This window comes from Erinaceus europaeus, chromosome 11, assembly GCF_950295315.1.
Source record: "Erinaceus europaeus chromosome 11, mEriEur2.1, whole genome shotgun sequence".
Lineage (NCBI taxonomy): Eukaryota > Metazoa > Chordata > Mammalia > Eulipotyphla > Erinaceidae > Erinaceus > Erinaceus europaeus.
This window is the reverse complement of record NC_080172.1, coordinates 48,267,087-48,280,032: the sequence shown is the minus strand read 5'-3', so window position 1 is coordinate 48,280,032 and position 12,946 is coordinate 48,267,087. Positions and strand designations below refer to the sequence as shown.

The window sequence follows — 12,946 nt, the reverse complement described above, 5'->3', positions numbered from 1 at the left end:
CAGAAATTTGGTGGTGGAATGGTGTTAATATATACTCCTATTAACCTATAATCTTATAAAACACTATCTATCTATTTATTTATTTATTTTTGCTTCCAGGGTTATTGCTGGGGCTCAGTGCCTGCACCATGAATCCACTGCTCCCAGAGGTCATTTTTCCCCCTTTTTTTGCCCTTGTTGTTGTAGCCTTATTGTGGTTATTGTTATTGTTGTTGATGTCATTTGGATAGGACAGAGAGAAATCGAGAGAGGAGGGGAAGACAGAGAGGGGGAGAGAAAGATAGACACCTGCAGACCTGCTTCACTGCCTGTGAAGCGACTCCCCTGTAGGTGGGAACCCAGGGCCTCGAACCAGGATCCTTCTGCCAGTCCTTGCACTTTGCACCACTTGTGCTTAACCCGCTGCACTACCGCCTGACCCCCCATAAATCACTATTTAGTCAGTATGGGGGGGCAATAAATTGAATACCTTCTGCTTTTTAATGCATAGACCAGTTCTGAGTATATGTTCCTTCAATCTAAGCACTTAAGGTTTCAAATTAGTAAACTGATTGAATTTTAACACTGGACTTAAATTATTAGTGCATTTCTTTTTTTCTATCTTCTCTTTTTTAATATTTATAAATTTTTTTAATATTTGTTTTTGTCAGTATTTCCTTTTTATAAATAAAATTTTAATTTAAAAATTATTAATTCATTTCTAATAATGACTTTTTAAAATATTAAATCACCTATGGTCTTAGATCAAGGAGACCAAAAGTAACCGGTCTTATCAGTATATAATAGTTATTTGTCAGTAGCGTTAACTGACATAAATCATGGTAAGGTCATATATAGTACAGTGAATCCTAACCATGGGATTTTCAAAGTAAACCAAGCTCCCAAATAACTTGATTATAATAATAAATATCTATTGCATTCTTAAACTCTAAGGAAGCAAGGAACATTCTTCATTCTCTATAAACCTGTACTTCTCCCAGTCCTGGAACCTCTGGGTTTTGCTCATTTTCCTTCATGCTTTTCTTGAGCCATACCATTTGATACTGCATCTGCTGATCTCAACAAAATCAGTGAAACCAGGGCCACCTCAACATGTTTCACTTCAGACTATGTCCAGAGATGCCAGGCATGGGATGTCAACCCTCCAGCTCCAATACTTGGTTGAGACCTTTCCTAGCTCATAGGATTCCTTAGTTCCATTTCAGGTGGCACACTTCCTAACAAAGTTACAGAACCTAGATATAGACCAGGGCCCATGATATAGGGTATATGTGGACATACATCCATACGTTAGAGGAAAATATATACCTTAAGGTAAAAGTGTGCAATAATCTACAGTGACTCAATAAGTACAGCAAACAAGTAGGAAGACCTAAAAAAGACACCATAAAGTACTTAATCAAATAGTTTCTACTTAGACCTAGATACCCTCCTCACCTACTTCCTATTTCACTTTTCTCAATCACTCTAAATCTAACCCTGTCAGATAAAGTAAGGACTACAAAAGCTGGATAAGGGCAAGAGTCTGGCACACTTTCATGATGGTCCTTTTGGTTACTACCAGGCCACCCCAACATCTGGGGCCCCAGTCAGGGAATCCTTGGATCTCCACACAGATATATTGGGCCTAGACCTCGAACAGATCCGTCTCTCCACTGGATAGTATCATAGACCCTCTTGTGGGCCTCTACAGCAACTTTCCCTCAATGTAGAACAACAGTGGTAGAAATTGACCACTCTCTGAAGGGAGGCTGGGTCAACAAGGAAGTTGACCAGTCAAGGAAGACTAGTCCCGAAATAGTGCAGCCTAGAATATTCCTAGCCGTGACCATGGAATGTGAACTCAAACTGACAGGGATGCAGAGGTTACACAGCTCCCTGTGCTCAATATGAATAGATGTGGGCCCTAGTTCAGATGAATGGGGTTTACAGTTATTGGTATTTATACACTTGCCCCATATTTGGGAGTTTCTCTCTACCTTGATCCAGCTTTCTAGTCCTATCCTCAGCTCTGACAGCATCTTCCCAGACAATAATCCTAGCTGTCGGGCTCAAGCTAAAATTAGTAAAGTCATTGGCCCCTTGGAATATAACTAGAATAGACTTCCTAGCTTCTTCCAACATGAAGACTTCAAATTCCATTAACTATACTCTTACATTTAGTTTCCTGATTTTTTAACAATTTTTTCTGCTTTATATCTTAATGCTTTTTTCAGCCACCAAGTTCCAGATGTACCATGATGCCAACCTGACTTCCCGGGGCAGATGACCCCACCATGTGTCCTGGAGCCCCACCACCCCAGCGCCCTAATCCACTAGGATCAACCTGTTAAAGACCAAGTCCATCGAAGAAGCAACTACAGAAGTCAGACTTTCCACCTTCTGCTCCCCATAAAGATCTTTGGTCCATACTCCCAGGGAAATAAAGAATAGGAAAATTTCCAATGGAGGGGAGGGGATATGGAACTCTGGTGGTGAGAATTGTATGTAATTGTACCTTTTTGTTTGTTTTCTCTCCAGGGTTATTGCTAGGGCTTGTTGCCTACACTACAAATCCATTGCTCCTGGAGGCCATCTTTTTTCCATTGTTGTTGCTGCTGCTGCTGCTGTTGTTGGATAGGACCGAGAGAAATTGAGACAGGAGGAGAAGATAGGGAGAGAGAAAGACACCTGCAAACCTGTTTCACCACTTGTGAAGCTACCTCCTTGCAGGTAGGAAGCCGGGGGGCTCAAACCAGGATCCTTACACTGGTCCTTGCACTTTGCAAGGTGTACACTTAACCCGGAGTGCTACCACCAGGCCCCTGGAAATGTACCCCTCTTATACCATAATCTTGCCACTCGTTATTAAATCACTAATAAAAAAAGGAAAGGGGAAAAGGAGCAGTTATAACTAGATGATGTTGAAAAGGACTCAAGGAATTCTGCCCAGTGCCAGGCCATAGAATAGAGATGCAGACCTCAGGCTGGATCAGATCACCATGATCTCTCTGGGCAAAAGATAGGTCAGGCCACTGAATTTTCTTATGCAGATGCCCACAAGAACAAAGGCATAGGGTCTCTTTGTCTCTTCCTCTTTATCTCCCCCTCCACACTCAATTTCTCTCAGTCTAAATAGATAAATAAATACATAAATAAAATATTTTAAATAAAGGTATTGTTATGCCCAGAAGTTTGAGTCCCGATCTCACACAACGAAGACCAGAATCACATGCAATAGCAAGAGCCTTTATTATCAAGCTGCTCTCAATATTTGGGGCCCCCCTTCAGCCCCACATTCCCCCCTTGTCTTTTTGTAACTTTTAGGGCCCAATCTTGGGCCAATTTCTGTTTCTGACTACTGTCCCGGTCCGTGAGGAGCAGTAGTATCAGGAAAGAAGATTAGAGTCACCAGGAGAGAAAGAGTCTATAGAGTCACGAGCAGACCAACCGGAGCCTGAGCGGGTGTTTGGGAACAGACTTGAGTTGCCATCTGGTCTTGAACTCTTCTGTCTCTGCTGCACGGACGTGGGAGTGGTGGATCCACGAGCCGATACCATCCACCTTCAGGGCTGTGGGGGTGGCTAAGATGACAGTATACCGTCCTTTCCACTGGGGCTCAAGTGTCTCTTTTTGGTGGCGTTTCACCAAGACTGAGTCTCCAGGCTGGAAGGGATGAAGGTTTGGAGGGGGTGCAGCTTCATGTATTGCTCTCAGTCTTGGCCACACATGCTTTTGGACTTGAGCTATTAACTATAAAGAGGCAAGTAGGTTCTGATCATTAATATCAGCGAACAAGTCTGATCTCAAGGCTGGGATTATGGGAGGGGGACGAGCAAACGTAATCTCAAATGGGGTCAGCTTTGCAGTATAGGGGGTATTTCTTACTCTATATAAAGGGCAAAGGGAAGGAGAGTTACCCAGTCTATGCCAATCTCCATAGTTAATTTTGTTAAGGTCTCTTTTAGAGTTCTACTCATCCTTTCTACCTGTCCTGAGCTTTGGGGCCTATAGGCGCAATGTAATTTCCACTTTGCCCCAAGGACACCTACCAAGTTCTGGGTTACCTGGAAAGTGAAGGCTGGACCACCATCTGAACTTAATTGAAGGGGCATACCAAAATTGGGAAAAATCTCTTCAAGTAGTTTCTTCACCACTGTCTGGGCCGTCTCCCTCTTGGTCAGGAATGCCTCAGTCCATCCTGAAAAGGTGTCTACAAACACTAACATATATTTATACCTATATTTTCCTGGTTTTACCTCAGTAAAGTCTATCTCCCAGAAGGCACCTGGTCTGGTTCCTTTCTCACGCACCCCGGGAGGTCTAGGCTGCTTGCTAGCATTTGCAAGTCTGCAGGCTTTGCATTCTGCAACTATTTCCTTAATCAGTTGGCTCTTATTGTGGATTTTCAGGCTGGCTTTTTGCAAAAGTTCAGTCATTTTTCTTCATCCCAGGTGGGTAGTTCTGTGTATATGCTGTAGCAGGTGTTTAGCCACGGCTTGGGGCAAGATGAGTTTACCATCAGCTGTTACCCATCAGTTATCGTGCTTGTCAGCAAGAAATGACTATCTGGAGCTCGTCATCTGTTGTATATTCTGGCTCATCAGGCAGGGTGGGCTTTCCAGAGTCCGGCAGACAAAAAGCCAATTCATCAGTTCTTTCCAATGTGACTCATCTGGCTGTGGCATCCCCTAGGCGGTTGCCCCATGCCACAGGACCTTCTCCCTTTTGGTGTCCAGAGCAGTGTATTATGGCCACCTCATCTGGCATCCAGATAGCCTCTAATAAGTCCGATATTTCTTGTTGGTTTTTTATAGCTTTACCTTCAGCTATGAGCAGTCCCCTTTTTCGATATATAGCCCTGTGGATGTGGGCTGTGGCAAAGGCATAGCGGCTATTGGTGTAGATGTTAAGTCTTCTCCCTTTTCCTAGGTTGAGGGCTTTTGTGAGGGCAATTAATTTAGCTTTTTGGGCCGAAGTCCCTGCAGGCAGGGAAGCTGCCCACACAGCTTCGCGTTCAGTAGTTACCATGGCCCCAGCATACCTTATCCCATCTCTGATGAAGCTGATCCCATCAGTATACCAGTTCACTTCTGCTCCTCTCAAAGGCTGGTCCTTCAGGTCCTCCCGGAGGCCAGACATGCAGCCCAGAATCTCAGAGCAGCCATGCAAGGGAGTGTCCAATTTGGGGTCAGGGAGCAAGGCAGCTGGGTTCAAGGAAGCTTCATTAGCCAAATTTAAGGTAAGGATAGGAACTGGCATGGAGCTGGTGGTCACAGCTACTGGTCCTTGGGGTTGGAAAGTAATGGTTGCTCCCATCTTAGAGAGCAGGTCTCTCCCAAGAAGGGGGCAGGGCATTCGGGAACAAGCATAAAATGAGATGCCTGTCCCTTCCCCAAGTCCACAGCCCTCTGAGTAGTCCAGGAATATTGTTTCATGCCAGTCGCTCCTTGTATCCAAGTCTTGTTTGGATAGTTTTCCCATGGGCTGGGTTAACACTGAATGTTGAGCCCCCGTATCTACTAAAAAGCTAACAGGTTTCCCCTCTATTGTTAAAGTCACCCTGGGTTCAGGAATGGGACCTGAACCCCGTCGTCCCTAGTCACCCAGTTCTAGGATTTTTGTCTAATTGGCCCCAGTGTCCTTTTGTCTCCCCTTTCTTCTCAAACACTCTCTGACCCAGTGTCCCTTCTCCCTGCAATATGCACACTGATCTTCAAGGAGCTTCTTTTTTTCTCCCCATACGGACCTCTGCTCTTTTCAAACCTTTGGGGAGGATGGGCCTCTCGGCTTTTCCACCAAGGGCATTCTGCAGCAGCTGCCAATAATACCTTAGTGAGGTTGCAAGTCTGTCACTCATTAGCTGCTGTCATTGTCCATAATTGGTATTCTTCAGGGGTCTCTCGGTTGTTAAAGACTTTCTCTGCTACTGCCAGTAGTTCCTGTAAAGACTTATCTGCTGATCTATCTATTTTCTGAAGTTTTTTCTGGATCTCAGGGGCAGCCTGATTCACAAAAGTCATAATTACTGCTGACTTATTTTCTGGAGCTTCTGGATCTAAGGGAGTGAACATTCGATACGCCTCCATAATTCTTTCTTAAAAAGTAGCTGGGGTTTCTATCTTTTCCTGTTGCACACTACTAACCTTGGCCAAATTTGTGGGTCGGCATGCCACCGCCTGAAGACCCCCATTAGAGCCCGGCGGTAGACCCAAAGCTTCTCCTTACCTTCAGGGGAGTTAAAATCCCAGGTGGGTCTTATCAAAGGCAAACTGGCATCTATCAGGGCTGGGTGTAAGGTGGGCTTCCCGTCTACCCCAGGCACAAGTTTTCAGGCTTCTGAGAGGATCCTTTCTCTTTCCTCTGTGGTAAAAAGAATCTGCAAAAGCTGCTGGCAGTCGTCCCAGGTTGGCTGGTGGGTAAAAACAACAGAATCTAATAGATCAATGAGTGCTGCTGGTTTTTCTGAAAACCTAGGGTTCTGCATTTTCCAATTATAAAGGTCTCTAGTGGAAAATGGCCAATACTGCATTAATTGTTCGCCATTCTCATTTGGGGGTCCTAGGGCCTGAAGGGGCAGGGCCACTGAATCAGGCTTTCTCCAGGCTGTACGGGCTCTCGTACGAAGAGGGCTCCGTAAATCCTGGCCTGCTGCCAGGGGTTCCTATGGGACTGGCCTGCTGCCAGGGGTTCCTATGGGACAGGAGGATACCCTAGGAGGTCTTCTTCGGGACCACCTTGGAGAATAGGGTAGGAAGGGGAAGTGAGAGGAGTGAGAAGGGGCGCAGAGGGGGCAGTAGGTTGACGACGAGAATCCTTTAAAGGAAGAATGGTAGGTCACAAACCCTGTGGGGGAAGAAAAAGTTTTAGCCAAGAGGGGGGATTCTCTACCAGATCCTGCCAAGTAAGGATATACGAAATTTGGTCTGGGTGTCCTGGATGTCCTAAGATGACGTCTTTGGTGGCATAGATAGTAGGCAGTTCCCAGATTCCTTCTGGGGGCCAATTGGTAGAGAAGGTTGGCCACTTATTTTGACAATAATTGATCATCCAGTCCTGTTTTACCTTTAGACCCAAATTATGAGTTCTATGTTTTACTTTTCTAAAATGATTCAGGACCGTAGTCAGAGGAATCAAAGTAGCCTGACTCCTGACTTTGGACTTAAAGACAAAACTGATAATGAATACAGAGTCAGCACACACAAGGAAAATACAGAGGCAACACACACAAAAAGAATACAGAGACAATATACCAAAGAAAACTCCTGTGGCCCAGCCGCCAATACTCTGAACCAACAGATGGGAGGACGGCCTTTCACCGCCGCTTCCCTACAGATGGGAGAACAGCCTTTCGCTGCTTCATGGGCGCAACCCACTCTCCCCTTCCAAATTTGCCAGGGGGATCCAATCCCCTACAGCAGGGCTTGAGACATCTCCCAGGACCCTGGACCCAGAGCCGCCCAGTGCGTCCGCCTTTGTCTACAAGGATCTCTCGCTACAGATACCTGAAGTTTGACTGGTCCTGAAGGCTCAGTGAAGCTGGCGTTCTTTTAGTGAGATGGGGATCCCGGGCGAAGCCCCATATGTTATGCCCAGAAATTCAAGTCCCGGTCTCACACAAAGAAGACCAGAATCACATGCAATAGCAAGAGCCTTTATTATCAAGCTTAAGCTTGGGCCACATACACCCTTCCAAGCAAAGGGAGAGTCTGTGACCTCAATCACTTCTCGTCCCACCTTTTTATAGTTATCACAGGATGGGCACAAGTGGAAATATCCTCACAGAACAGGGAACAATTGGCCTCAGGCCAACAGCTGCTCTCAATATTTGGGGCCCCCCTCCAACCCCACAGTATGACCTGAGGAGAGGAGACACTCATGGAGGACTTAGAGAACTCTAAGTAGTTGATTGGCAGGCACAAGGAGGAGGGACTTGAAACAACCCTGGAGAAGTATAGCAAAGCACTGTCTTTGGTGAAATGAATTTTCTAGACATTGCTGAAGCAAGGACCAAGGTGATTTGCAAGGTTTTTTCATATACCTGGGAAGAAATTTCTCTGAGTGCAAGTCACATCAATACGGTCTGGATCTTAATCTTACTAGACTATGTGATTATGGTTGGTTCCCATCCTCAGCAAACACTGGTTAGTTGTGGTTTAGTGACAGTGGGTAATTATCAATGCATTAACATGCAGCTGCCAAACCAAACTACTATGGATCTTGACTCCATCTTGTAAATAAAGAGATTGAGCCTGGTGGCTATTAGGAAGGGTAATTAATTTATTAAGGAGGGTACAGTCAAGATGATGTATTTTCTTTTTTAAAATATATTTTATTTGTTTTGTGTGTGCCTGTGTGTGTGTGTGTTTGTGAGAGAGAGATAGAGAGAGATTAAGCGGGGGGCAGGTGGATGGTGTAAGGAATCCTGGTTTGAGCCCCCATCCTCCACCTGCAGGGACATCGCTCCACAAGCAGTGAAACAGATTTGCAGGTGTCTATCTTTCTCTCCCCCCACCCCCGCCTTCCCCTCCTCTCTCAATTTCTCTCTGTCCTGTCCAACAACAACAGCAACAAGAACAATGGAAAAAAGAGGACTTCCAGCAGCTGTGGGTTAGTAGTGCAGGCACCAGGTCCTAGTGATAACTCTGGAGATGAAATAAGTAAATAAGTAAATTGTCCCTCAGGGCTAGTGAAATAGCTCACTTGGATACTACACTGCTTTGCCATGTGCATGATCCAGGGAAGAGCCTGACACCACTGAACTGGAGGAAGCTTCAGTGCCATGGTCTGTCTCTCTCTCAAATTGTCACTCCAATTTTTAATTTGGGGGCTTTCATGTCCTCTGGATTTCTCTTTAGATAGATAGATCATTATTTTACCATTACAAATGGTGTCTAAAAGCCTCAGTTCTCCTTCCTGAGCTGACAAGCTAAAGGCTGATAGCAAAATGACCTGCTTTATCATTCACCAATACCCAGCCACTTTGGGACAGCAGCATATTTTTCTTCTTTTCTTTCTTTCTTTTTTTTTTTTTTAAGGCATGTGTCACCCAGGGTGACTGTAAATCTCTGGTATAGCAGATTGAGCAATTCCCTGACATCTTTCCTCAATCCAAAGACAGCGAGACAGCACCCCCCCATAGGTGCATGAGCTGTCATCAACTGCAGAGCACCCCTGAACACAACCTTGGAGGTATGTGAGAACAGGTGCTGGAAAGAGGTGTCAAGAAGCTTTTTCTCCAGGAAGCAGCAGCTGCATGCTCCATACTGAGAAGTAGCTTATCAACAGGCAGTGAGTACAAGAGATGATGCCAATAGGTAAAGCATTGGACTCTCAAACATGAGGTCCCAAGCTCAATCCATGGAAGCACTTGTGCCACAGTGATGCTCTGGTTCTCTCTCTCTCTCTCTCTCTCTCTCTCTCTCTCTCCCTCTCTCCCTCCCTCCCTCCCTCCCTCTCTCATTAATACAATTTAAAGGAAGAAAAAAAAAAAAACAGGCAATGAGAAAGACTTTGGTTCATTCCAAGTTCCAAACACATAAGGGAAACTAATTACCCTTGAAGGACTATAATCCCACATCTTTTTTTCGACTTATTTATTTGATACAGACAAAAAAGCGGGCTGAGCAGTGGTGTGCCTGGTTGAGCTCACACATTACCATGCATAAGGTCTGAGCCCCCACTTCCTACCTGCAAAGAGGATGCTTCACGAGTGGTGAAGTAGGTCTACAGGTGTCTGTCTTTCTCTCTTCTTCTATAAGTCCTCCTCCTCTCTCAATTTCTACCTGTTCTATTAAATAAGTTATAAAAAAAAAAAGATGGGTACCAGGAGCAGTAGATCCATATAGCAGAGCCCCAGAAATAATCCTGGTGGCAATAAGAAGAGTCAGAGAGAAAGAAGACAGTGAGAACCAGAGCATCACTCTGGCATACACAATGCCAGAGATTAAATTCAGGGCCTTATGCTTGAGAGTCCAATGCTTTATCCATTAGCCCCCTTCCATATCACCAAAGCTGCACATCTATGCAGCACAGCAGCTGGATTACTATTACTAGTAGTAGTAGTTGCTGTTGTTGTTGTTGTCATCTGCTAGGAACTAAGCAAGGAAGCTTCTCTGCTCAATTTTCATAGAAGTGATACAAGAGTATCTATAATTTTAACAAATGAAAGAGTGGGGTGGGGTAGTAGAGGCACACCTGATAGTGTATATGTGTCACCATGAATTAAAACCTGGATTCAAGTCCCCAGTCCCCATAATCAAGGAGAAAGCTTCATGAGCAGTGGAGCAGTGCTTCAGGAGTCTCTCCTCGTATTCTTTCTCTCCCTCTTGATCTTTCTCTGTCATTTTCTATCACATAAAAGATAAAGAGAAGAGGAAAGAAGGAAAGAGGGGGAGAGAGAGAGAAAGAGAAACCGGGGGAGTGGAATCTTCATGTAGATACTAAGCCCTATGGATGACTCTGGTGGCAAAAAAAGAATGTTTTGGCGGGGGACAGACAGTAGCGCAATGGGTTAAGCACACATGGCGCATAGTGCAAGGACCGGCATAAGGATTCTAGTTGGCCCCGGCTCCCCACCTGCAGCGGGGTCACTTCACAAACAGTGAAGCAGGTCTGCAGGTGTCTATCTTTCTCTCCCCCTTTCTGTCTTCCCCTCCTCTCTCCATTTCTCTCTGTCCTATCTAACAACGACTGCAATAACAAGAACAATAATAATAACAACAACGATAAACAACAAGGGCAACAAAAGGGAAAAAATAGCTTCTAGGAGCAGTGGATTCATAGTGTAGGCACTGAACCCCAGCGATAACCCTGGAGGAAATAAAAAAAATGTTTTTTGGAAACCATTCAGTACGCTGTGTGGGTCATACACAGTATTTTTCTCTTCCCATTTCATTCGCAAAGCCTCCTTTCCTTGATGAATTTCATCCTTGCAAGAAATTGAGGAAGAAACTGCTTTCCCAGGATTGCAAGTGTAGAATCTCAGGCTCTGGAATTTCCTCTGGCCCAGAAGAGTCACAGAACCAGCATCCAGGAAAGAGAGACTCAGAAGCCTGGACTTGGGCCCCCAGAGCCTCCACAATACCACACCCCTTATCTTTCCCTGCTGTGTAGATCTGTCCTCAGCTCTCCAAAGGCCTTTCTCAACTTGATAACTGAGCACAAATATTTGCAGGAGTAGAGAATGATAAATAAAATCAAAAGACAGAGATCCCAAGGAATCATATACTAGCAAAGGCCAACACAATAGTTCACCTAAATAGTGCACAGCTTTGCCATGTGTGCAATCCAGGTTCAAGTCTGGCCTCCACTGCATTCAATGAAGCTTCTGTATTGTGATATCTCTCTCTATCTCTCTGACTTTCCGTCTCTATAAAAAATAAAAATAAACACCTAACGAAATGCTTGACCTCATTTACCATGAAGGCAAAGGAGATTGTGGTAAAGGGTTTTCTCAGGATCACTAGCTTTCACAACAGCTGTGAGAGTGAATGAATTTTTCTGCACTTGGCGCTGGTGTTTTAAAATACTTATGTGTTTATTTATTTATTTATTTACTTATGAGAGAAAGAGGAGGAGAGATGACCAGAGCACCATTCAGGCACATGTGATGCCAGGGATTGAACTCAGGACCTCACACCTGAGTTCACTACTTTACCCACTCTACCACCTCCCAAATGGCACCTGGCACTTCTTTTAAATAGTGTGACTGGCCTCCCCAAGGTCATATACAACTGCCATGTTCTGGCTTGACCCTTTCTACATGTATGGGTCTATGAACAACACTTCTTTCACTGCACAGCCCACTGTATTTTTGCATAGGAAGACATTTCAGGGTAAGAGTGGGTGGGCAATGGTGCTCCCAGTTGAGTGTACATATTGCCATGCACAAAAACCAGAATTCAAGCCCCCAGTCTCCACCTGTAGGCAAAAAGCTTCATGGGTGGTAAAGAAGTGCTCACTCACTCACTCCCTATCTCCACCTTCCCTTTCAATTTATCTCTGTCTCTATCCAATAACTAATAGATTTTTAAAAAGACAGTCACAGTAAGAATGCTGTGTGTGTGTGTGTGTGTGTGTGTGTGTGTGTGTGTGTGTGTGTGTGTGTCTTTTAATTATTACTTAATAGGACAGGAGATTGTGAGGTGAGGAAGAGATAGAAAAACACTTGTAGCCCTGCTTCACCACTTAGGAAGCTTCCCCTATGCAGGTGGAGAGCAAGGGCTTGAACCCAGATTCTTGCATATATGGTAATATGCACACTCAACCAGGTACAATACCACCTGGCCCCAAGAATACTGTTTTTATTAAAGTTGCCATTAGACAGATGGGATCTTCCCTACAACGACCACATTGCCTGGAGCCGAATATAGACAAGATGTAAAAAGCAAAGAAAGCTTTATTTTCAAGGTATTAATACATATTAATAATTATATATTATTATCTAACATTAATATTATATAATATATTAATAAATTAGTGTTTTACCCCTCTCCCACCCAGGGCCTCCCAGGAAGAGAGTTCCTACCTGGGTATCTACTGACGGTTACTATAGAAACAATTCAGCTGCTTATCTTAGACCCTCAGCTGCTAAGGAATCCCACACAACTATATGAGGGAAGTCACATCTTCAGAACAATACACCAGACCTCCTAACCTAGAAAAGAAAGAGTTCTGCCCCCATACTCCACCCTTCTCCTTTTCTCTTAGCCAGTCGCAATAAGATTGTGAATCTGTGTATCCAATCCATGGAGAACAGGGCAGTTTCAAACCAGCTTTAGGGAATAAATACTTAGTTGCTGTCTCTAGCCAGCACACACCAACGTGGTGGACTCAGGTTGGGACAGTGCCCAATTCTGAATTGAATAAACTGCCTCATTTCCTGCCTTTCTCGAGTTTTTCAAGTCTGTTCTTGGGGTGAAAAGGTAAGTTTATTTCTAACAAAGATGATTCTTCTTAGAAGACA

The 12,946-nt window shown here is 44.5% G+C and overlaps 1 protein-coding gene across 1 annotated transcript in view; it reads right to left on the bottom strand.

The window, feature by feature from the left end:
* Nucleotides 1-2,531: 2,531 nt before the first annotated feature.
* IL6R (interleukin 6 receptor) overlaps nt 2,532-12,946 on the bottom strand; it is a 271,403-nt gene continuing 260,988 nt past the window's right edge. The window contains exon 10 of the mRNA XM_060201520.1: nt 2,532-2,600. Coding sequence (XP_060057503.1) covers nt 2,543-2,600 — 58 coding nt within the window. The 3' untranslated portion in view covers nt 2,532-2,542. The remainder of the gene's footprint in view (nt 2,601-12,946) is intronic.